This window comes from Argiope bruennichi, chromosome X1 (genome assembly GCF_947563725.1).
Source record: "Argiope bruennichi chromosome X1, qqArgBrue1.1, whole genome shotgun sequence".
In the NCBI taxonomy this organism is placed as follows: domain Eukaryota; kingdom Metazoa; phylum Arthropoda; class Arachnida; order Araneae; family Araneidae; genus Argiope; species Argiope bruennichi.
The window spans coordinates 72,302,860-72,330,103 of NC_079162.1; the positions used below are offsets into that span (position 1 = coordinate 72,302,860).

The 27,244-nt window shown below is 30.7% G+C and overlaps 1 protein-coding gene across 4 annotated transcripts in view; it reads left to right on the plus strand.

Annotated features, from left to right (window-relative positions):
- The window catches only part of LOC129958915 (grainyhead-like protein 1 homolog), a 220,731-nt gene that overhangs the window by 32,608 nt on the left and 160,879 nt on the right, over nucleotides 1-27,244 (plus strand). For all 4 annotated transcript variants that reach the window (XM_056071651.1, XM_056071653.1, XM_056071652.1 and 1 more), the window contains exons 2-3: nucleotides 9,701-9,958; nucleotides 26,085-26,892. In XM_056071651.1, coding sequence (XP_055927626.1) covers nucleotides 9,701-9,958; nucleotides 26,085-26,892 — 1,066 coding nt within the window. The remainder of the gene's footprint in view (nucleotides 1-9,700; nucleotides 9,959-26,084; nucleotides 26,893-27,244) is intronic.

Consider the following 27,244-nt stretch of genomic DNA (forward strand, 5'->3'; position numbering starts at 1 on the left):
ATCGCACTTGGAAGTGGAAACAATGTATTACATAATAACGGTTCAACAAGGCTATCAAGGCCATTCGTAGTGCGTTTTCTAAAGAGAATCCGTGCTATGTCAAGGGTGGGAAACTGGGTTGGAATTGTCATATAATGAGTTGAAGATGACTTCGACTGCACCTTTACAGATGGAATTTCACAAAGGCGTATACTTTGTTTACTAAAAGTCTTTTAGAGAACTCTAATTAGGTTAAGCAATTGTTAATTAAATTCTGAGTGAAAGAACAGATTAATATCTCATTTAGTTTACGAATAATGGAATGCAAGAATATCCGGAAACACGATTCGAAGACATTAACGGAATGTAAATATATTTTCTTTTCATGTGAATTTTAAAAATGTTAGGTATGTGGTGTATGTCATCAGTAGAATTAGTTAAAATTACCAATGGAAATAAAAAGTAATTTCAATTCGTCATTTATATCACCAGGAATAAGCATCCAAATGCAATTAGTCTGATGCAGTTTGAAAGGTTTATGTAATGAAAGGTTCTTGTGATCTAAGATCATCTCTAAGATTCTCTATCTAGGGTTCTTGTGATCAGATAAAATTCGATATCTGTGATATATCTTAAATGTTTTTATCCTTGAGTCGGGCTCATTAAATTATTTATTTGAAGTATCAATATCAACAGTTGAGTTTCGAATATATCAGTTTCATTTTGAAAATCATTGGAATACCAGTGTTTCAACACAATTACATAACATAACAATATTCTATGATGATTTTATGATATTGTATTGGGCATATTCGCAATATGCCACATACAATATCGCAATATCGAACAATATCGAAAAAGTATTGCAATATATGTTTGTGTTGTTTTTGAAGTTTCACTTAATCTTTTACTTATACGGTTTAATACGTAGTGTTTCGTGAAATCCAACTATGTAATCCTTTTAAAATGGGCCATGTGAAATGACCGAACCCATCCCTGATACCCATAATCCTTGTACTACATAGGCAATGGAAGGAAATTCATCAGACCTAAATAGTACAAGAAAGTCTACAATATTGCAGCAATGTTTTTATGATATCGTTCCTACCAATTTGTAAATGTTGAACACTATTGCAACAGCATTGAATTGTATTCCGGTGCAAATAAAGAGACTTCAAACATGCTTTTATCTGTACGATTCACTTCGCATGTTTAATGGGCCCTATTTTCCTTGTAAAATGTGGTACATGTAATGATTAAACCCTTCGCCGATAACAGGAGACAGAGAATGGAAGGAAATCAAAGTAATGCAAGATACTCAACAATATTGCTCGAATATTTTTTTATTTTTTATTTTGTGCGTATCATATTGTAATCATTGAACAGTATAAGAACAATATTGCACTATATAAAGCTGCTACAAAAAAAATTCGACCCAAGCTTTTATTTCCATGGATTACTCTTTTGGCTACCAACAGGACATATACATCTCACTAACCTTTTAAAATCAGCTTAAATAATTCTAAATAAAAGTAGGGTTTATTTTTTTTGGGGGGGGGGTGTATTTGGCCGTCATGGTCTGGCCACAGGGGTTTAAAAACATATGAAAAAAATTGAATAGATTTGTCTAATACAGAAGCTATTGTCTTCCTTTTCTAGGCGATCGCAGAGAAAACGATTTTTAAAAATTTGTAGTCAAAGGGTTAATAAGCTATGTTTCATCAGAGCCGGCTCTGTACTCCTTTTAAAATGGGCTATATGTAATGAATGAACAAATCTCCGATAGTCAAATTCTTCTTACTATACAGAAAATGGAGAGAAAACCATTTGACTTAAATCATGCAAAACACTCTGCAATATTACTATGATGTTTTTGTGATATTGTGTAGACCGCATTGTGTGTATTCTGATGTGGAAAATATCTCAAAAATATTGCACTGCCCCTTTTCTATTTTAAAGATTCAACTGTATTTTTTACCTTTACTACTTTGTTTTTCATCAGATCTGTACTCCTTGAAAATGGCTGCTGGGAGACTATCTCCAACAGCAAATCTTTTTTAATATACAGCATTTAATATACATATAATGTACAGAAGAAGTAAAAATATTGAACCTCACCCCCACATATTTGTGGTACTCTCCCTCTTTGAGGAGTAAAGAATAAAACACATGGCCATGTCGATGTCATAGCTTGTAATACATGATTTCATGATTGATTTCTTTCACAATGCATCAAATAATGCAAGATATTATTTATGAAGAATTCTACAGAGCGTTATACGTAGATTAAAAAATAACATTATGAATAGAAAATAATGAAGCATATACAAATGAAAATTTAGTGGAGACCTCAAGCAATCTCTATCAAACGGTTTTGAAAAAAAAAATACTTGGTATCACTGTCTATGACTATACGTTTACACCTCTAATGCACGGTTATATAAAGGATTTTATTTCACTTAGATAAACAAAGAGAATCCATGAAATGCTCGAATATGAAGTACAAATACAGTTTTGTCATACATAGCAAAAATATTTGATTAAAAAATAGCTTTTAGTAAGTATCCTCGGTGACGCATAAAAAATGAGCAGTAGATAGATACATTGTAGAAAATTATCTATAGATTATGGATACTCCATCGATTCATTTTTCATTTCTTCAACCAACTGAAAAAAGTGCATTGAATTTTTATCTTCCGATTTCGCTGAATGACGCACTAGATTCATATCAGTGAGAAAACATGTAAAAAAGTTAATATGAATCACATGTTTTCAAAGCCATTATTAGAAAAAAAAATGAGTTCAGTACTTCTCATAATTGTATAGTATAACCTTCAAAACTATCTCAAGTGTTGCGAATGTCACAAATATTCAACTAAAATTCGCTGCGAAATAAAAATCGTGACAGATATATCGTGTAAAAAACTCATTTATTCATTTTGTTTGTGATTTTTTGCGCTCTCTCGTCAACAAAGCATTCGCTGCAACAATTTCACTTTCTTGTCCTTGGAGATATAACAAATTCAACACATGTAACTTAACTTTGCTTTGCATGATCGCTCAACAGTAACATAATTACTCTCAGTTACATCGTATAACGGATTAGCTGGAACATCTTCTGTAACTACTTTATTTGTGTTAAAGATGTCCGCTTTCGCTATTTTAAACAAACGGTTTAGTTTGCATTTGTCTTTTTACTCTTTTTCTTCGCGTAGGACTTTGTGTTTGCTTTTAATTTCGTTTTCAATGAAATAAAATTCAATGAATAGCAAACATCGATGGACTGAAAGGCTTTTGTTAATAACTTACATAAAATGTGTTATTATTTCACAAGAAAAATGAACTGAAAAGTGAATTTGGATAGTGTTTTTAAAGGCTAATAACATTAAATAGAATTTGTTGCTTTTATATGTCGAGTATTTTAATAAACAAGACAAGTCAAATCTTTCAAGGATTTTTATTTTATTTTATTTTTCTTTATTTTGTCCTTTAGTTCTGTCAGAATAAAAATGCAAGATTAACAAATATATATATATATGTGTGTTTAAATTATATTCACCCTTTTTTCAGGTAGAAAAATGAATATTTTGATACACTTTTTTTATTTTTAAGATAGATACAAAAGTTTGGCTTTTATATGTCGATTATTCCGATGTTGGAGCAATTTTAATTTGTCGTGAATTGCATGCTTTTATCATTTATCTATTATCAAAATAAAAGATAAAAACATAAGGTTCAAGACAGATTTATAATTTTTTTCTACATATGAAAATAAAGTTAAATCCATTTATGAAACTACCTTTCTCATAACACATAATTAAATAAAATTGTTTTTTCTATAGAAGATAATATAGTAAAATTGATTATTGTTACATTCAGAAAACCAGCTGAAAAGAGAATTTTTGTAATATTTTTAAAGTTAGGAATACTGAAAGTTTTCAGGACAAGAAGAATGAGGCAATATTTATAAAATAATAATAATAATAAGTTTCAATATTTAAAAAAATCTGCAAAAGCTAGAGGTTGATGTAAATACGAGATTTATTTCATTTATTTATAAATCTTATAAGTTAATAAAATAGAACATTTCTTTTTATATGAATGTTTAAGTTTGAATTATATTCATCTACCCAACTATTCTTATTAATTCCTCCTAAATCTACCGAGGGTCGCCTCAAGTACGAGGATGAGAAGTTGCCTTTTAAGTAAGCAGTTTTCCGTTCCCTAGACGTATAACGAATGTATTGTGTCTGGTTAACGGCCTCATCGCCAATGATCAGTTATGCATCTTCGTGAGGGCGTCGTGTATGAGAAATTCATAAAAGGGGTTTATTTTCATTATTAATTGTATTAATATCCGTTAGTAGCCATCCGATTAGTCTTTTGGGTTACCTTCTTTTTTTGGTTAGAGATCGCGGAAGGAGGGGGAGATCAGCATGTTAAATGTAATTATAATTAACTCGAATGGTGATGTTATTCACTCATATGAAACTTGAGATAGTTTTCTATAAAGAAATGCAGGTAGTCTGAAAGCTATTGGTATATTTAAAAGTGTAAAAAAATTGACATAAATAATTATGCATAAAAGTAAGTAAAAACGGTTTTTTATCCTTTTTTTTTTTTTTTTTAAGCATCAACTGAAAAGAATTAGAAGTACTTAAGAAATGCTTATTTCGTTTCAAACAATCCTTCATCCTCAGTAAAAAAGAAGACACTGTAGGGCATGATGAATTGACAGCATCTTCAAAACGTCACAGTAATTTACTTTTGCAAAATACTCGGCGCAGTGCACTTTTACGGAATAATCATTCACTTTACCAATTAGCAAATCGTTTTAATAGAGCTCACATGATGCTTTTAAATGGGATTTTGTTATTGAGCATTGGCTAGTTGTATTATTTTAAGTTATTTTAAGGTTATTTTCACGGAAAAATGACGTTAAGTGTCAAAATTGAACGTTAATTACTGAAAGCAATACAGAATAAGCAAAATTGAATAGTTATTTTTAAATCTAATGCATTTTGAAAATAATGTCTATTTTGTGTTAACAATGTTTTTTGTGTATATATAACTTATTTTTGCGAGTTTCGTATTTGTAATACGCACATTGGTTATTAGGAATACTAGTTATCTTGCTTTATTAGAAAATATTCCTAAATCGTGTATTATAAATAATTTAGAAATCATGTAAATACCATTACAGAAGTAGAAAAAAAAATCTGGATGATTTGACAAAGCCTACTAAATGGGAACCGTAAATATATCAGTCGGTCTATACTTTCAAAAATATGTAAAAGCGATAACTCAAAAATGCAATAGCTTAAATATATGAAATTTGGTATGTGATTTTGTGAATACGATTGTAGTTAGGTGTCTAATTTTGGTTTTGATGAGTTGATAAAAGGCTCTAAAATATACATTCGGTTTTCAGCCGCTTGAGTACTGACCGCATTCCAGTGATTCATCGCCAAAGATCACATTCTAACAGTCTGTTTTGAAATATAATTATTGTTTGCAAATGGTATGTGATTAATTATACTCAAGTATATTTATTAGAAACTAAGCGAGAAAGTTTCGAGGAGACCCCTCCTACCGGTTCCAATTGAAACTGTCTTTAATGGTTTAGAAATCAGCTACTGAGCCATGATTAAAGTAGGCATGCTTTATATTTCTATAACTGGCAAGAAATTTCAGTTTGAAATCTTTGGAAGAAAAGGAAAACGTTTATTTCCATGATGATATATTAACTAAATACTTTTAAAAATATTTTTTATAAAATTTTCGTGAGTCACAGCTAATAATTTTTATAAAATTTTCGTGAGTCACAGCTAATATTTTTTTATAAAATTTCCGTGAGTCACAGCTAATAATTTTTTATACAATTTTCGTGAGTCACAGATAATAATGGTAGTTTATAGAAATATTCCATGACAAGGAAATAAATTTCTCAAAATTCTTGTCCCCAAAATCGTGTTTTCCAAGCGATTGCAATTCAACTAGAGGTAAAAAATGTCATAAATTAGTCTGCACTCTTTATAAATTAAAAATGCTTGTATTGTTTTTAATATAAAGACAGAGAGGAACTTCCAAGGAAAGATTTTTCATTACCGTGGCTGCGGTTTACAACATAATTTGCGGTTTTCATTACCGTTGCTATTTCCTCCAAGGACACGATATCACTTTCTACATTTAAAAAGAAGTACGCTTATGGCAACGAAAATAAAATTAACAGGTACGACAATTTATATGTTCGCACTTCTGGAAAGAAAAATGAAGGTAACTAATTATTAGATTTTTTATGGTAATATTAATCTATCATTTTATCATATTTTCTTAGTAAAAATAATTGAACTATTGTTATAGTAACTACGCGTTGTTACCATAATATTTATGTGAGCAGTTCATACGTAAACAATAAGACATTATTTAAAAAAATATATTTTCTTATTATCCTGTTAAGGAAATTTATTTTTGTTATGTAAATATTTTCACCATAATTGTAATATGTTGCTTAATAGACTAAAATTTCGTATGAAAACACTAAATCTTCCATTGTGTCGTAATAAATTCAACAAGAAAAAACACTTCATTTTGGAATTTCCCCACCCTTTTTGTAAATAGTGATTCGATAAAAAGGAGTGCGGGTATTGTTTTCGTTGAAAATCCATTTCCCTAGGTTTTTGCAAACCTCTTTGTGTATTTGATTTTTTAATTATTTTCTTCAACATGTCTTGATGCATGGCGTCGGTTATGTTAAATATAGCAAAAAGCAAATTGTCTTGAAACATCTCAATATTCTCGAATTAGGTTGAAATCAAATGAAATTTATATATAATACATATAATAAAAGATAAACGATATGTATTGTAGAATCATCTTTAAAAAAAAATACATTCGTGAGGGGGAAAAAAATCCATAACTCAGTTTATTTTAAACTTAAAACTTATTCGGTTAAAGAAGAGTTTTAATTACTCTTCATATATTATTGGTAGCGAATCTAAGCCATTACTATTTCAGAAAAACACACCGTGACGTCATCGGCGAGAGCTGTAGCATAACAAAAATGCGAAAGAGAAAACTGGCTTTAACAATTTAGAATAGAGATTGCCCATTTTAGAAGTGAAAATGGAACTAAAAATAAAGTATTGCTTTTACTGCAATTTAAGATATTTAAAATTACAGTTATTATATTCCAAGTAGAGTGCAAAACCTTCGCAACTAAAGAATTAAAGTATTTTTTAAGCTTGAATTTAGATGGTTAAAAAGATAGTTACTTTTAAAAACGCTAATAATCTGAATTCGAAATTTTTATAAATCCCCACACGTTATATCTCCATCAGTCAGAAAAAATCCTTTTGGACTCTCTGTGAACAGAATATATTACTAAAACGGTACGAGCTAGAGGAATGAAATTCAGTATGTAGTCGATCCCCCCAAAATTGTATATCGGTATCAATATTTGCACATAATCTATCGAAAAGAAAGTATTTGTCCATCCATCCGTGTGTACGAGGACGATAATTCAAAAAAGCAATGTTTTAGATGGATGAATTTTAGCAAAAGTTTTTATCACCAAAATTAAAGCGTCAAATTTTGTACTAAATTTATCGTAATATTATCTGTTTGTCGATCTGCATCTGTAATGTATATGTAAAAGCAATGATTTACAGGCAGAATATGTACAAATATTTTAGTTCTAATAATAATTTAAAATTGTAATTCTTTGCACCAAAAATTGTAGATACGCTTCAAAATTTAGACCCAATAGATTAAAGGGAAGAAAGTAAAATTCATACTCGATATGCTTGACTAAACAACACAAAACGCACTTTATTTTTGACGAAGATGTGAAGAAAGCACTCGATTTAGATTCATCATGGCAACCCTAGAATTAATATTTTTCAAAAAGTAGGTATTATGAAATAACCAATTGATGAACACTTAGAAAGTTTCGTAAACTATTCTTTTTGTATTGAATATATTAGTGGTTATACTATTCATCGGTGTCTTCAGTATACAATACTAATTCAAAAGTGTCTGCTTCTTCTTGTAGAAAGAATTAGAAGAGGATAAAGAAAGAATCTGACCTAGATTTACAGCAAATTATGACTTAGTTCAGGCTAAAAGATCACTGGAGTTCATTCTTGCTTCTTTTGGGGAGGTCGAAATATGATTTTAAAAGTGTCAATCATTCCAAAATAGAATATTTTAGAAACTTGCTTAAATTTGTTTGTATCCTGCTTTCACATACATGCGCATTTAATTTCCATGTTTTCCATCCTTTATTGTATTAAAACGGAACATGGAATAAAATGATAAATTTAAATATATTCAATAAATAAATAAACCTTGAAAAAGATTTTAATATCGGGAAAAAACTAAAAAAGATTTTTATTAAAAAATGGATATTATATTTACATCTATAGATTGGGTTGATGCCAACAGTAAAATCTAAGTTTGTGTTGTTAATAACAAGTATAATAATAAGAAGAATATCTTTTATTGTTTAAATATTATTTAAAAATACAAATATTTTGCATATTTTTAGAATGATTTTAATAATCTAAACAAAAATATTCGATAATTTTTTTTTCTATATTCGTGTTGGCATAGTGTAGAAGTATGGAGAATTGAAACTACTCAGCTCTTCGTTTGAACATCCAAAATTGAGATTTAAATGGAATGCTGATAGAGATAGATTTAATAGATTTTAAAATATGCAATTCTTTCTCTTCTCAAGTAAGGTTTGCCAGAAATAGCAGAGAAATGTGTAAAAAATAACTAAACGATATGTAGTTAAAAGTATTCGCTGATTTTTTCCCCCATGCTTTTGTTGGTGTGGTGCAGAAAGTTGAAGAGTTGTAAAGACAGTTTCAATTCATTTCAGCTGTTCAAATTTACGAATCTTTCCCTATATCTTTAAAATGGAAAATTATTCTAACAGATCTTAGAATTTTCAATTCTTTTTAGACCTTTTCTAGAGATAGATAAAGAAGTGCTCTTCATAGTTTTTTATGGATTTTTAAATACTTAATGTCATTTCTGTTTTAGTCGTTGTAACCATTTCATAATCAATTTTTTTATTTGACATTGTTGTACAAATTATTTTCTGTCCCCTACTTACCCGCACACTTTCTCCATGCAAAATTTATTGTAAATATTGGGGATTTCAAACCGCATTACTCTAAAAAAATAGGGATTTATAATCAAATTAAATTTGGAATTTCATGTTTATTAATGCGGTTCGGCCTTCATTTACTGGTCACATTTGAATAAAATTGACTAAATTGGTTCTAACTGCTCCAAAACAATGGTGATTTTTTTTTTTTTTTTTGTTTCAATAAATATTACGATTTCACTAGTTGAGTCATCAAATCAGTAATTCATTTCAAAATCATCTTAAGAACAGAAATTACATAACCATTTCATGCTGTATTATAAATTATCTGCATCCTTAGACCACTTGTTTCGGTAATAGCCTGAAATGATACATGAAATCTATTCTGAGTAGCAATGTTACTGCGCATACTAAAATCTCAATTTCCCCTCCCATTCAAGATGAAAAATGCATAAACATTTCGTACTGAAGCATAGATGAGTGAGACCGCTGATTCCCGTAATGATACAAGAAATCTATTCTTGCATATAATGTCACTTTGCATAGCAAAAACTTGCTGGCTATTTGAGTGTTTAACGAAGCGATTTGTTGTTACCTTTGCAGGAAGAATAAAGAAATCGTCGACGAGCTCACATCCAACAATCCAGAGGGCTCGGATCGAGTCCCTGATATGCCCGATGGGGAAGAGGCTTGGCGAACGATTTATGACCATCCTCTAACTGCTGCGACGTCTGCCATGTTGAACATCGGAGGATCAGCATCCGAAGATCAAAATTCGCCCATGAATCTGCTCTGTGAATACTACAAACTGCCTTTAGATAAGATAGCTGATAAGTACGGGACTCTCCCCGATTTTTGGACGTAAGTGCATTTCTTTTTTTGGTAGTAGCATTTTATAGGTGCTGTATGTAATTATTTGATTATCTTAATGCATGGCTTCCGGAACTCTAGTTTTAACTTTCTGAGACAAGAGGGAAAACAGAGGGGGCACAGATGCTCTAGGTGGCATTCTTTGGGGGCACCACAGAAACATCTATATATGCACTTACTTCGCTCTCTGAATTAAATATTACTAGTGAGATAAAAAGGAAGAAGCGTTATGCCTCGATTACTAAATCACTGCTCCTATGGGAGGGGTTCTTATACCTTCTCACCCTTTTCGAAATGAAATATATATTATTATCTAATTTAAACATTAGCATTTCCCCACGATCCATATAAGCATGTAAGTATAAAAATATCAGCCGAAGCCTTAACCAATGATAAACATTTAGTTTATGGTAATTATTTAATGCTTTGTGTTTTTTCCCCCGATTTTCGTTATTTCGTTCATTTTTATTTAAATATAGAAATGAAGTATAATGTAACCAGGTTTTAAAATTAATTCTCTTCATTCTTCATCCTTCTCTAGGTGCAACGATTTCTGTGACTCTGATATTCCAAAATTAATAAGAAATTGGAGCATCAAATTATCTATTATAATAGAAAAGAAATTTTAATATATAATATCTATTCAAAGCAAATCTAGACGTTTTAAAATCATCGTATTAGTATTTTTGTTTAGACGTATTAAATGGTCTGGAGGAAAGGGCTTAAAAATTTTCAGCCACTCCACTAGGAGATGCGTTTCTCTGTTTAAAACTGTTCAAAATATTTTCTTGTAGAATCAGATTACAAATACATCGTTTCATCACCTTGGAGAAAGCCTTAAAATTAAGAGACTTCCCATAACTAGTTTCGCGGATAGAGAAACATTTAGGAACACAATTCATTCCAATAATAGAATTTCGATGGCGTGGTGTAGAAGTTTGGAGGCGGGATGTCGGCACAGTTGTTGTTCAAAACTAAGTTATCTGTCCCAAAGTAAACTCAAAAGCAGGCACTAATCAAACTAAACTAAGTTAAACATTTAAATACCTTCCTTAAATCTCAAATTTAAAAGTTAAAGTAATGCAGTAGGAGGAGTTCTGTTTAAGATCCTTCGTATGTGTGGCGGTAACCTTAAAGGATCTGTAAGGTGAAGAATTTTTAAGTATTTTAGAAGTAGTTTTTAAAACCCTTTTTTATTTAGGTCTGATGAACATGTGACCTTGGTGCTAAATATCCGCCTTCACGTGGTCGTCAATCATGGTCCTTTATTTTGGAGTAGAAAGTTTCGAGAGTGGGGTGACTATAGCTCACAATCATATGGTCGCTCCCTAATACCTCTAATACAAATGTTGTAAAAATTTTACTTCTTGGATTGGATTATTTGTGTATAAATGATCTTGAATTGAATCTTAGACTAACACCAGTTACTGTGACTGGTAAAGATGCCTATTTGGGCCGACTGGCATCGATTTCTTAAATCTATAAGAATGATATATGTTACTGAAAAGAAATTTAGAAGCCACGAAGAATCTCATTAAGTAAAAAATAAAATCATCTTTCAAGCCAAAAATTTTGTATGCCTATCAAATCAATAACCGTACCGCGCAACTTGGGGCTCCTGAATAAGAATGCCTTACTACGAGTGTAATTAGATTTTGCAGTAATAATGCTATGTCAGGACCATCCTTCTTTGTTTATACCTAAGCCTCTGCTGCACTTTCTAGTTACAGCTAGAATGGTAGGTCGTAGATGGTTTAGTTATATTAACTTCCCATTTTGAAGTAACACGCAAGTTATTTTGGGACGAACCTTCTAATTCTGAACAGTGTTAGATGAAGAGGGCGACATCTGAGTTGTCTGCTCCTTTCTAAACTTCCACACTACATCAATGGGAAAACCGAAGATGAATGATCTATACTATGATATTCTTACGTAAGATAGATCACCCTTCCTGCAATAGCATAATATTCATAACAAGTGTTAAACATATGTCACGATATGCGTTGTAATAATTACACGAACTTGAATAGATTTTGCAGTAAAAATGGAGATCTTTGACAGATTTTATGAGTATTGATCGATTCTTGCATAAGATATATCAATAATGGAGATATCGTGATATGCTTTACATAAATTAAAGTATGTCTTTGTATGCAATGCTGTAAAATTACTTATTTAGATTGATCGATGTCGATTACTTTGACCGGTAAGGAAGCAAGCTTAGTTTCTGTGACTGACATCAATTACTTTGGCCGATAAGAATGATACTTGTTATCTGAAGAAACCAATCATTTTCCTTAATAACACTCATTGCTTCCTAATTTAATAAGAGAAACATCCTTAAAAGGCATATTCAAATTTTCCATTTCATAACTGATTACTTTAGAGCGAAAATTCGTGTTGCATTGAAACATTTAGGCAGAAGCTCTGCAACAAATCACTTAATTACTTCCTTTTTCTGGACCACTATTTCATTTTAATAATTGCACTTAAATGCCGATTGACTCTCAGGTTATTAGCCTTGAATGAAAGTACGAAAAAAAAAATTCGAGATGAAAAAATAACTGCCTACGCTTGTAGTTCACAGCCGTGGGCGCCGATTGGTAGATAAAAAGTGACGATATGTGGGTGGAGTCCTTTGCGATCAGCCTCGTGTACAAGTGGGTGGGAAAGAACGCCAATTATTGGAGCATTCATTCGCCTGACATTAGACCACGCCTGGCCCTCAGGCTAGTAACCGAGTATGACTCCCAGTATTAGAGCTTGGAATCGCATTGGGTTAAATCATTTCGACCGCGCCCGAGACAATATTAACGTCACAGTTTACGTCACAGAGTCGGCATACGTAGCAGTGAGAGTGAATACTTCACGAAGAAGTTTTCATATTCAGGAAATACTCTGCTAAGTGGATAAGTTTTTTTATAGAAAGCTTACGAAATAAATCGAGACGCGTTTTATTTGTTTTCAGTCAGACAGTAGAATATTATTATCAAGAAGAGAATGATGATACCGTGATCCGCCTACGCGAGGATTTATGGTTCATGAAGTCATCAAAATAGTGTTTGTAGGCGGATTTAGAAATAGGATTGCCTCTATAGGAAAAGGAAGTAAAATATGAATTTTTACACACAAAATAAAAAATGCCAATTGTTAAATGTTTCTGTCATGATATACACCGATACATTCAGTCACAGAAGCGAAAATTATCTTTCTTTTCATCGCGGAGGAAAAATGGCAAATTATTACTTTCAAACAAGCGAGCGAATCTGGTAGTCTGTTTCTAATACAAAACTTGAGAAGGCGGATGATAATTTTGAGCTTTCTTTAAACTTATACCAAATGTAGCTTCTGGTGCTGTGAATTCCAAAACTCCTAATCTATACCCAAATTAAAAAGAATAGACATAAGAATATTTTTTTAAATTTTATATTAAAACAAAGAACAGTCTAGGATGACACAGTGTCACGGATTTTGTTCGATTTGATTTCCATTTAAAAGCTGTACGATGGCTATTGGCTATAAGCTTTTGTAATTCTAAAGCCTGGTTGAATGAAGAAGGTGCCATTAATTCCCCGCTTGACTCCAGTGGTGTCCAGGGGGCAAAAGACATTTGGCTTAGAGGACACCATGAAGGCAATTATTATTTATTCCACTTTTTAAAATCAAGTTCAATGAGAAGGTGAAAAAATTAATATCTGAATTCCTGGTATTCATTTACTTTTAAGAAAACACTGATGACAACTGAAAGTAAAATAATAATATATTGCTCTATGTGCCTTTAACCCTCGCTACGCCATTGTTCAACTCTGCATACTTCCGCACTATTCTTACATGAATGTTTTTTTATTTCTTTGGATAGAATAATTATTTGTTCAAAAGCATTATGAATGAAAGCATTCTAGAGTCAATCTTATGAAAACGACCCCTCAAGCACCTCCGAATCTGGTAAGTAGGACCCAGGTTGCACAGCTTGTTGCACAATATCGTACAATATTGTGCATTATTATATAATTCAATATTCAACAATATTATACAATATCGCGAATATCATTTAATATCATACAATATTGTTCAATATATGTGTGCTATTAGGGTCCTACGGCATTCACCAGTAAAATCCCCAGACTCAGAGATATTCTTCACCTACCGCAAAAAAAAGTAGCGCGGACATTTCAGAGAATGGCTACAAGTCGACATTCTCCATTCCTTCGTAAACGCTGTAAGCGCACTTCGAGGGTTTCTCTTGCAATAAGATCGGTGGTGGGGGAGATCCCTGGAACACAGCGAGTGGGCTTTGTGGGAGCGACTACGTTAACCGAAATGCGTGGTGGATCTGTAGTGGAATCGTCTGTCTGGAAATCGCGACACTTTGATCCATTAATAAATGTCTGCCTATAGGCCATCTCACACCTGGAAACTAAATTTAAAAAAAATTGTTGTGCAATTAATAGTAACTGTAATCATTGAAAATTCCACAGATAAATTACTGTTCGTCCGCTTTAAGTAATAAAAATTTAATGCACAATACATAAGATAAAATCACCGATTTGAAAATATATTCTCTCTCTCTCTCTTCTAGTGTCATTACGGAGAAAAGCAAGGAAATAGATACATATTGGATACAGTTGGATGTATTCATTTATTACAAAGATATAAATATGAAATTTTTCCTTTTCTTTGATTACCATTAATAAATAAAAATGGCGTAATATTTTCTTAAAATATTTTGATAATTCAGTGGCATAATACTTACATAAGAGAATCAAATAATAATAATAATAAAAAAAATAAGAAATTCCAAGCAAAAATGAACGCAATAAAAAAACTCATTACTTTTATTTTCAATAAAATCCAATTTATTTACTCATCTTTTATTTTCAATAAAATCCAATTTATTTACTCATCTTTTATTTTCAATAAAATCCTCGATTATGAAAATTTTTGTATTTAGAGATTCACAATTTATAATAGCGCTTTTTTATAAATTAGCTGATTAAGATTAATTATCTCAGTGTGGAATAAATCCCATTCACAATTTTTGTTTGAGAAGCAAAATTTTTAATAGTTAAATGAGAAAACAAAAAATAATGATATCTTATCGTTATCATTATTTATTTATTAATATCGCACATTTATTTATTTGGCGAGCATGCGCGAACATCCAAATGATGTTTCACAAGTCACTAATCTGGTTACATTGGCGATTGCAGTATTTTACGTTTAGGATTGGAACCAATTATTTATCTGTCAATAAGTGTTAGAGACGAGAGAGAATAACCCCACCCAATAACTCCGCCTGAAAACTGACATTTTGGCATGGCATTATACTTCCATTAAATGCTATCCTTATGTTATAAATTCATTCGCAATGACCAGTCATTGTTATATCACCGTGAAATTTTAACATTATGAAACTTATGTAACGAGTTTCTGAGGAGGTTAATTGCATGCACAAAATAGCATACTGCAGAAAAAACAACAGTAATTATCAAGGCGTTGACTAGTTACTACCAAAAAGTTAGAAAACAAAGGCGTAAAGGGAACGTTTAAGTTCCAAAAATTTGTTACATTCGTTGCCAGATTACTGGCATTCATAATCCATACAATGGCATCCTGTTTGTGGAAAGTGGATCAGGAATTTTCTGGTGGGAAAGGAAAATTTAAGTCAAAACAAGAATTTGGGAGAATGCTCCATTCCTTATTATGGAGACTAAAAAATATCCACATTGACGATAAAAATATACACCCTCGATTTAATATGTCCCAAATCCTTCAGAAGTTTTTCATAATCCATTTGTAAACGGATCTTTCCATGGAAAAAAAAAATACTTATTCGAACTGTTCTAAGATCGGCTAATGTGCTTTTAGTTCAAAAAGGTGAAGAGTTCATTCATTTTAAAATTATTTTTCGAATGAAACAATCAAGAATTTTCGGCATATTAATAAATGCATGCGCAATTGTTTAACAAATGATTGCCACTTTAGATATGAACAGAAAGTCACTTAAAACTACGTGACAGTTTAGTACCAGAATGAGCAGAAACTGCCCAAAAATTGCTTTCTTCTAAAAGATAATGCGAAGTTTTTCCGATAATGAGGTGAGGAATTATGACTCGAAAGAAGTTTTTGGTAATTTCCTACCCAACAAAAATGGCGAGAAAGATAAAAATCGAATTGACCAGAAATAATTTACTAATTCTTTCTGTAACTTGCAAGTCACTTTTAGAACTAGTCAACTTTCAAAACATGATTTAATAACATCTATTTCCAGTAATTTCAGGGTAGCAATGTGGCTGGCTCAACATGGTCAAATAAGGCTCTTGTAATACGATATTCCAACTAAATAACTAATCAACCAATAATTTTTGATAAATTTTGCCTTTTTCCAATGAGTTGTGAAATTTCTGATAATTAAGAGCAGAATGTTATTAATGTTAATTACACGCATTTATCAGCTTTTTAATATTTACTGCCATGTCTCACTTCTATTCGTATTTGGTATTTGGTATCTTCGTTGTTATATCTTTACAATAGTAGAGAAGGGATCATCTAGTTACAAGGTGTAAACTACAAGAGAGTCATGCGGCATTGAACGTTTTAAAGATGGCATTTTAGTTTTTAGTATGAATTAAACATATTTTCTCATTTTTCTTCCAAGCATTAGTGTTATATTTTTCTTAAGAAATATTTCCACGCATTTCGCTTTTGGTATTTCACAGGTTAAGAATCGTCATGTTGTATTAAAGTCAATGCATAAGAAATAATTTATAACATATTTTTTCAAAAAAATAAGAAGATAATTTTAAACTTGACATTTACTCTAAAATGCTTCGATTATTTTCCTCTGCCTCTTGATACCTGATTCTTTCCATCATCTTTCAGCATTCCTTTATGTCAAACAAGACCTCCCAAACGCTGAAAACACTAAAAATAGCAAGCACACTTTTTCGAATTTTTGTCCTTGGCCTACCAAGTCATTGAACTTCTATTCCAAGTGTATGACGAGCGATTTCAGACTCTAATGTTAATTCATTTTAATTCCGTGTGACGAATGTCCTTGATTATCGAGGACGTTGTAGTACAACGAACTTTGCCGAAAGCAACGCCTTTCACTTGCTCAACAATATTTAACCTCAAGTAGCATGGAAAAAAATTAGCGAAATGCCGGCATTCATTAGAATATAACTAACTCTACGAGGCATGATACATTTCGATTTTAGCCTTGTACCTTGGCCCATTTTTAGAATAGCATTTTCGGCTGGAAGTAAGGACCTTAAACTCTTGAGTTTCGACGCTTTGCATCAGAAAAAAATGTAGTATTGAAGCTGCAAAGTTTTTCGACATTTCTTTCGAGATCAAATGATGATAAATGTTTCCGTCCGCCCCGAATTCAAAAGAATTCATTCGTTGTTGCTTGAAAAAAAATTTAATTCATTATCTGGCATCATTCGGAATTAACTTATGAATATTTATTACGATTGCTGCAAGACGTTTCGAATGTTTCTGTAAGCAATGCAAGTCATTGCTCCTTTTTCCAATACTAGTTGGAAATTAGGGCAGTTGTATTTCATTTTCTTTGTCTTTCTTTTTATTAAATTTCCGGCCTTTATACATTTCATCCCATTAAAGAAACGATTAAGACGCTTTAAAATTTAAGCCATGTTAGTTAGTAAAATCATTTCTTGTTTCATGTTTACGTGTTGATGATAATTGATAGAACTGAGGGTGGATTCCTGATTTGTAGGCACTCATTCGATGAATTACAATTTATCCTTGACTGAATATCAATATAAAATAATATGGTCGAAAATATTTTTATATTCCTTTTCCAGTTTTTTAACACATTCAGAATCGTAACTTATGCATGTGATTTGGCCCTTTATGTAATTATATGACTCTTGCTTTTCCGTCCCTTAACTGTAGTACAGAAGAGGTCATCGAATTAGATAGTAAATACGAATTGCAGATGAAACGCACAATCAATATGAGAAGGAGTTTAGAAAAGAATTGTTACACCCCTCCTCCACTTACCTTCCTCGTGCCAAAAAGCATTATTTAGAGGATATTTAATTGAAATCGTATCTTTTGAAGCATTCAAATAGGATTTATCTCGCATTTCTCTTATCTAAACACATCATCGAATCGCAAATTTGATATCTGAACTTCATTACCTTGATATATTTACGCGTCAGCAAATTTTTTGAGAAAAATTTCTCACATCATTAAGTAGATGTTTGATTCATTTCTAAGATGAACAGAAGAAAGGACAATTTGTTTTCCTAACAATGATCAATTTCTGAAGTGAAATTTTCTTTTTTATTATAGTTAAATATTTATTTTAATTTACACGGCTTTATTAGTTTAGCATCATTTAGCAGAAAAACGATTAATCTTGTTTTGCAATATATTTTCTCATATGATTGTTGTTGAATTTTAAAATTAACTATTTTCTTAATAGATTTTTTCATTTCTATTTGCTGTTAAACGTTTCTGTCTTGCTTTTGTGCACACAGCCTAACCGTTACATGACTTGTTGGCTTCTGATTCCTACAGTTTATTTCTGATTCCAGACGATTTAAGTGTTTTTTGAAACAGCAATGTATATTGGAATTAAAGAAAGATAAAAGAAAAAGAAAAAGGGTTATTAAGGAAATTTTGAAGCAAAATAATTGAAGTCAAAACAAATTTGCAAGCTTTCATTTCTTTGAATTTGTGATTACAAGATTTGAGAGTTACTTATTATGTAATCTTCTTTTATGACCTGAAATAAAATGCATGATTTTTTTTATCACATGCAATTAATGATAATACAAACGATAAACCTTTAGTACAATTGAGAATTTTGATAAGAATTTAAGTAGAAGGTGACTAGCAGAGCATTTTCAGTATCGAAGTTGCAATCATTATTTTATTTATAACAACAGCTTTCTTTGGAAGCCACCAACCCTTCTTTAATAAGTAATTGTACTTTTTCACGAGCGACTTCCTACATTCCACACAAACAACCAATTAACGTTATGGAAAATAGAGAGAAGTTTATTACATATTATTTCGAATGAGCTAATTGTATCAAAAGATTTTTACGATCGGAAATATTTTTTAAAAGCACTGAAAAGATAGAATTAAAAAGTTTTCAATAGCAACTATTTCTTATTAGAGTCAATGGAAGTTCAAAATATGTTGAATTTAGTCTAATTAGATCGACACACTATTTTGAAAGTATATGATAATTCATTTAGAACGGATCTCAAAACTTCCAGTCATTCCCAAGCAACGAGAAACAAATATCTCTCTCCAGATTTTAAATACACACCAATTGGAGAAGAGGGTTGATCTCGAAGGAATTAAAATGCGCCAAATTTGGTTTTGAAATGAGAAACTGCCGAGCTTGCAAATTATAGCTTGAGATAAATTAAGAGCACATCCAAATTCTGCCTTTGAAAATTATTCTGAAAATTATGTAAATTAAACTGAACAACAAAAAATCATTGAATGCAGAAGTTTTTTTATAGCACGTAACTTTCTGATGGATTATATTTTAAATATTGAAAAGAGCCAATGAAATTATTTTAAATGTCATGTAATTATCTTCTAAAAAAGCGCGCATTCAGATTAGATGTAGACGTTAGTTATGTCATATGCATTTATTTTCTGAAGGATTTTTTTAAATATTAAACCGTAATGCCAAACCGTTATTTTAAACATTCATATGGAAAGCGTACCACTAAAAAATAAACAAATAAATAAAATCGGGACAGAGCGATCATTATCTAAAAATAATCTATTTCAGAAAATATCAAACTACGACAATAGTTAAAACAAGCTACAGAAAATAATTTCAACCAAACTTGCTTTTCAGACAGTCCTTTGAACCAAAACCAAAAGCAATCTGAGATTAAAAAAAAAAAAAAAACCAAAGAAAATGTTTATAACTTTTTGAAGTTTGGAGAGAAAAAAAATATTAAGAAAAAATAAACAAATAAATAAAAATGACGAGGGTAGCGCAACACATCAGTCATAACTGTCAGTACTGTTCTTCATTTTATACTAACATCCAACTTCCGGTGGATAAGTTGGATTTCGGGGAGAGCGACACCTGTCGGCATTCGACCGGTTTTCTCCCACGTATTCTACTATAAGAAGAAATATTACTATCGCTTCCGGCTTTTTTAAAATTAGATTTCAATCATATGCAAACACTGAACTTATTAATTCTGGAATTATAATTATAACCTTCGTGAAATATTTTTATGACTCACATTGTGATCATGCGTTAAATTTGTTGTCAGAAATCTATTAGGAATTCATTAAATTTTTCTTTCGAATGTTGCGTTCGAATTCGGCTATTTCAAACCTGAAGGTACTATTATAAAAAATCGATTAATCAAAAAATTCTAATTAAGAAGAACTGAGTTTAAAAACGATTACAGAAATAAAGATTTTTGATAAAAAAAATAATAAAATAAAAATTTAAACTGATAATAAAAATTTTAAATACTTAACAATTTTGATGAATCGAACAAATGAATAAATAATAAATACAATAGAAAATAACAAATATAACAGTAAATATTAAATATAACAACAAATGAATAAATAATAAATGTAATAATAGAAAAATAAATAAAAAATATTTTGAATAAATGAAAATTGTGAGTGTTAATAGAAATATTTTGAATAATTAAAAAAAAAACCGTTATTTTCAATAAATAAATAAGAAATTAAATGCAGAGCAAATAATTTACAGTTCTTTGAATACAGCTACTGAGAAATAAAGCATCAAATAAAAAGTTAAATTGTCATCAAATTCATTCGATACCTTTTTTAAAGTGATGAATTTTTAATGTATGTATGTTTTAAACTTTATTTTCTCGCATATGAAATATAGAGGAAATACTATATTCATCAAAAAATTCGAACTCGAGGTTTTGACGAAACTCTAAGTTTCAGATTTAACTGAGTTTGAAAAACACATTTTTAGCATTATGTCTGTCTGTATGTGAATCAGACAGCCTGTGAACACGATAACTCAAAAACATTTTGAGCTAGATAGATGGAATTCGGTGTATGGACTTGAGACCAAACTTATAGCTTATGAAATTCTGAGCGAATTATCAAACATGAAAATTGATCATGCATCTCAATTAAAACATTAAAAATTGCAATTAAAATGACATCAAATAATGTATGACATTTGGCTTCGTACACATTTACATAAATTAAAACAAGAATTTTTTTAAAAAAATATATAAATAAAATATTAAGCTTTATAAATAAGTTGTTTCATTGAATTTTTTTAATTATTTAACTTTTAGATTATTTTTGTTCATTTGAAATAATTGTTTCGTAATGGCAAAGTGACTAAAATAGATCGCGTAAGACAAGAGATACAATTAAAAAAAAAAAAAAGGAAGAAACAAACAAAGTTCAGTTCAGTTACCTCGTAGGAATGTTTCCGATTTCATCTTCATGGTTGTGATCTTGCAGCAATCTATAGTTTCTCCCTTAGGCAATAGAGTATTGGATTACTTTTGGCAAATCAACTTGTCAAAACCATTTACTGTACACTAAAAATGAAACTAGAAAACCTTGAAATCCGGGATTTTGGGTTACTGATTTTTTTTTATTTCAAATATAGAATGGCTGAAGAAATATAAAGTTATGCTTGACGTGGAGTGGGAAATTTTTTTATCTCACAAGTTAAAATAAACATTTATTGCACAAAAAAAAAAAAAAAAATCCCAACCTGGTCTGAGATTCTGAAATAAAGGAAATTTTTTTTTATCTTTCTAACAATGTATAGTAGTTCATTTTCTAAAATCTACAAAAAGCATTCAAAGAATACGTTTAAAAATATATAAATACCAATAGAAAATAAGTTGCAAGGTAAAATTTTGATAATTTGAAAGATAATAAGATGCTTTAGCAACCAAATTTTGGAAGGTCATAAATTTATCTTTTTAAAATTGATATTGTAAGTTTTTTTTTATTGGAAAAAATATAAAACGAAATTCATTCATACTGATGTGAGAGAAGTGAAATGCTCAACGCCAACTGAATTTTGAAATCCAATGCAATTCTTGCAATGGGAGAAAAAGGATTTGATATAAAATCGAAGTTTAAAGTAACATGAAGTTCATTTCTATCTGTTTATCAAAATTTAATTATTAAAATTGTAATAAAAGGAAAGATACTAAGTTACAGCAACAACCAAATTTCCCAAAATGAAAAATTTATTTGAAAAAATGAGAAAAGAAAAGTTATTTTCGAGGCAAATGCATTAAATGGAATCAACTCACATCCACGTGATTGGCATAGAATTATCTGCGCCAATTGAATTTTGGAAACTATTAACTCATGCAATAGAGTAAAAAATGTAATATCAGTGCAGAGCTTAAAATAACATAAAGTTAACTATTAGAAAAAATGCAATTTTATATTTGTCATGTGATTTAAGGTTTACGTGGATTGGCACCGACGGTACTTAAATGATTTTATTATATATATATTCATTTCTATCCTACAAAGCTTATGCCTATAGTATGCTCACTAAGCTTACTATAGGCATAAACTTAGTGAGCATTGTGTAGGCATAACTAAGTGAAGTTAGATGTTACTGTGAGACATCTGGGTACATCTAAGAAATGGACATCGTTCAGGTCTTTAATCTTTGAGACATATTCTTTTTTCTTCTTCGATAGTTTAATTTCAAAAGATCTTGATAATTAGGGATATTGTCAAAGATCATTACAATCTTTGCAAGCATTTTTCATGCAAATTGTGCATTTATGGTTTATGAGGTAACTTAACTTCGTGACAAAATCCCAAAGTAGCCGCTCCTACGCACCTACACAAAAAGCATTGATATTCCAAGTGACGGAAGCTTGCATATTTGAATTCAAATTGCGAAAATGAGCCAAGGAGATACATAGTTACTTCGCTTTACTCAATTTTTTACTACGCAGTTTTTGTGATTTATTTCTCCGCATAATTTTTACTGCTTTAATTCATTAACTTGGCCATGGATTAGACGGCGTTTCGGAAAATTTATTTTGTTTTTTCCTTTCATCTTTCTTCGCTTCTTCCCCCTGGAACCCTTTTGGCCGTAAAGGGACAGAATATTTCAGACATAAAACATAAAAGTTATTGTCTAATAAATTGTAATTTGAAAAAAAAAAAAAAGGAAAGAAAATCATACAAAGGAAGAAACAAAATGGATTGCATTTTTTTTTTATACAGCTGAGGTAAAAAATAAAAAGTTTGATTAATTAATTGCCTTATAAATCAATTTATTTGACCCAATTTAGAAAATAATGATCCAAATCTTAATTACTGTGCGTACAGAATTCAGCAGTAGAATTCTGTGCTATTTTATGATAGTTATTATGAACATTTTATTTTCAAACTTTATTCAAATTTTAGATGATAAACAAGATTTTTTTAAATCTTCATTTAAATATAATTTCAATTATTCTTTTAAAATATGCGATTCTTTTTTTGATAAATAAAATCTTTTTTAATATTTTCATTTATCTGAAAAAACATTCCACGTCTTGAATTTTAAATTTGATAAATAGTTTTTGATAGGAATGAATTGCAGTGAAAAACCATAAATGATTTTATATAATTGAATCCGAATAATTATTTAGTAAATCTATTTTTTAAATTATGAATTTAAAAGAAAGCAAATTTTGCGATCAGATTTATTTGATTAAACCAAAAAGTATTCAAAACATAAACTTTGGCAGCTATTTTCTTGAAGAAATAACGTCACAAATACTAGAAAGAAGTAACGTCACAAATTTCTACAAATCTTTACTATATATGAATAATAAAAGTTATAGTAAAAACAAGTTATTTCATGATATAATTCATGGATCATTGCAATGATTTTTCTATTTTAATCATGTTTTGAAATTCATTTAACAAAAAGCTAATTGAAAAATGAAATTAAAAAAAAATCCTGATATGCAAACATAAAATTCCTATTAAACACCCCATATTTGTAAAAGCAAATTATCAAGTTCAGAAAACCAAAAATGTAAGAACAGAAAAAGAAAAGAAAAAAAAAAAAAAAAAAAAAAAAAGAAAAGAAAAGAAAAAAGAAGTAGAAGAAGAAGAAGAAGAAAAAGATAGTAACTCGCTTTTTTCTTTCTTTTTTTTTTTTTTTTTTTTTTCTTTTGAACACGTTTTACCCAATGTGACATTCAGTTTGACAGGAAACTACTCTTTTAAATTCACTCCAGATAGGTTCAAAACTTCCATTTCAATGCAAATTGCGAGAAAACATCGTACATTTTTTGCGCCCATGAGGCCCAATATCCCATAATTCTTAGCGTTTATTTAACCTTGAAAGTAAATGTACACTATAAACATAGCGGGTGATATTTACACATCATTAGCGACTTTGGCTACTGCAGACGAGTCTACGATACCCATAACGAACATTTTCTTCTTTTTTCTTTCTTTTTCTCTCACTCTTTTTCTCTGTTAGACTTCCTTTTCTAACTCCTTCAAGTTGTTTTGTGTGACACTCGCTTGGAGGTCAAGGTTTCTGCGCGTCTCAGAGGCTTAACCGAAACTGAAAGACGTATTACCGATTTCCGTTTTACGTCATAACCCAGTCAGAATGTCTCTATTTTGAGACGCAAGGTAAGGAATGATTCAACTGCACACATTGTAGGTGACGTCAACATTAGAATTCATATCCCCCCAAAATTGAAGATGATTGAAGAGAATAGGTTGGGTCATCTTAAAATTAGTCTCTGGTATAATCTTATCTTTTTATCTATTATTATTTTTTTTTAATCCTCAAGCTGTGCTTTGTCCCTTTGTTGCCTCAGCATTGAATACTCAGAATAATAAATACATCCAGTAAGGGTTAAACCTTCAGAATATTTATGTTATTTTGCATAAACATTTTTGAAATGAAGTTTTGGAATTACCCGTGCCTTTATAAAACATTTTGTAGACTCCTGCTTGAGAAAATGCGCTGTAACGAAAATATTATCCTTTCTTCTTCCGTTTATTTATGGTGAATGATCTCAAAATTTATATTTACATATTCAAAAGATATGCTTATTTCTTAAAAAAATTCCTTGAAGAGCAATGGCATACCGAAAGCAAGTGGCGCCAGTAGGAAAAGCTCATTTTTCCTTCCCTTCATCATTAGTGAAAAAAAAAAAAAAAAAAAAAAAAAAAAAAAAAAACAGTGTAAATTACAGTTTTTCCCCCCTTCATCATGTCTGCCTTTGAAAAGTAATATACATGGGGTTTTTCTCTGTGACGCTTCCTAAGATTGGCGCATTAACATCTTTCTTACCGTCCATCGATACACCATTGTTCAAGGGTAAAATGGAAAATAAGAAGGGGGGGAAAAACGAATGTCGTATGCTTCAGTCTGAGATGTGGGACAAAGTCAAAATATTGAGGTTTTTTTTTTTTTTTTTTTTTCTTTCACTTTTTAAAACCAAACTTAATCGCATTATTACGATCTGTTTAATAATATCAGCGAAATCACATCATATAAAAATAAAGATATACCAGATTTTAATTCTGGATTTAATTACCACCTTTTCTCTCAGTTTGGGGGAAAACGATTCGAAGAGTTAGACTAATTTTGCTGTCCAGTTTGATTTTTTAAATGACTTATTGGATTTTGTAAATCTATTTAAATAGAATTGAATAAAATATAGTATTCTATGTAATGATATTTTGATCAGGAACATTTAACAAATAGAATGCAAAAAGTTGTCCATGATGCTGTAACGCTTTTCGAGATATTCTTAAAATGTTATAAATATAACAAATTCCAATGTATGAAATGCTATCGAAATTTAGTGTTCGAAACTTTAACAGTAATTACATTAAAGTAAGAGCTTTTGCTTCCAAATATCATCGAAGATGCTCAAAAATTTTTAAAAAAATGTTGAGCTCACTTTTATTTATAATTTTATTGCAATTCCGATATTGTACACATCGATGCATTTCCTTCCAATTGTTAAATAACAGCAAATTATATACAATAAAGTTCTATGACAGTCTATCTTTTAATTTAAAAAATGAATAAGATTACTAATATGAAATAAATCCTAAGTAAATGTCTTTTATCTTTCAGAACGGTGGCCAATGGCCAGACCAATATTGTTGGTAATAACCCGAATGCTCTTGGAAATTCTCTTCCTGTAACTCTTTTGCCACAAGCTGCTGAACTGTTGAAAAATAAGCGTACGTCAGATCCGAATGACGTTACTCCTCAAGAGGTGGACATTTACCTCAACCGTCGAATCATCAAACGCGAAAACATAAATGACGGAGACGAACTCATTGTTCCCACTAGTGGTGTCATCAATACGCACAAATCCGTAAACCTATTGAGAAATTGTAACTCTCCAAAAGTGATGAACGATGGTGTTCTCAGTGATCCTCCAGTTTCACCATTGCCAATGCTTGTCCAGGTGAAACAGGAACCGAGTCCTGGTTTGCCTACATCACCAAGTTCGCCATCAACTAAGAACAGAGAACTGCCACCTGCTAGTACCGTCATTGCCCAAGCCTATTCCAGTCATGTCTTAGCGCAAAACTATGAAAGTCTTGCAGCGCAATATTCAGTAACAGCTCCTCTGCAATACCAGAGTCAACCTTCAACTGGTGTATACATGGTGACCACTCCTCCTGAATACAGGGGACTTCCTGATTACTACACAGAACAAATTCGAAACAATTTAGCAGCTACTGTGGGCACAAGCGTATCTGGATATACAGATACGACAGACACAGTTTCATTTGTCGATAGATACATAAGACAAGCTGCAGGCTACAAAAACGGCATTCAAGGACTTACCGTAGACCTTCCGTCACCCGACAGTGGTATAGGGGATACAACAATTGCAACCAGAGACAACTCCAGCATACCACATGTTGAAGTAAGTACCATTTAAACTTTATTTAGCTTTTAGGGTGGTTTTTGCAGTCGAAATTTTTACTCATACTAAATATGCTGCATAATACTAAGATGAGGAAAGCAGGTATTGCTTAGTAAATTTTGAAATTTGGCCATTTTGATGTCTTTTAATGTTTGTAAAATAATCAAAAAGAGAATACCGAAATATAACTGAAATTAACTGAGAGTTTAGCATTGTACTCCTATTACAAGAACTTATTGAGGTATATTCTGTGTTGTGAAGTTTTTAATAAAAGTTACCATAGTTTCAATCAGAATAAATGTAGTGTAAATGCTATTTTTTGTATCTGATATAAAAAAAAATATTTGCGTAG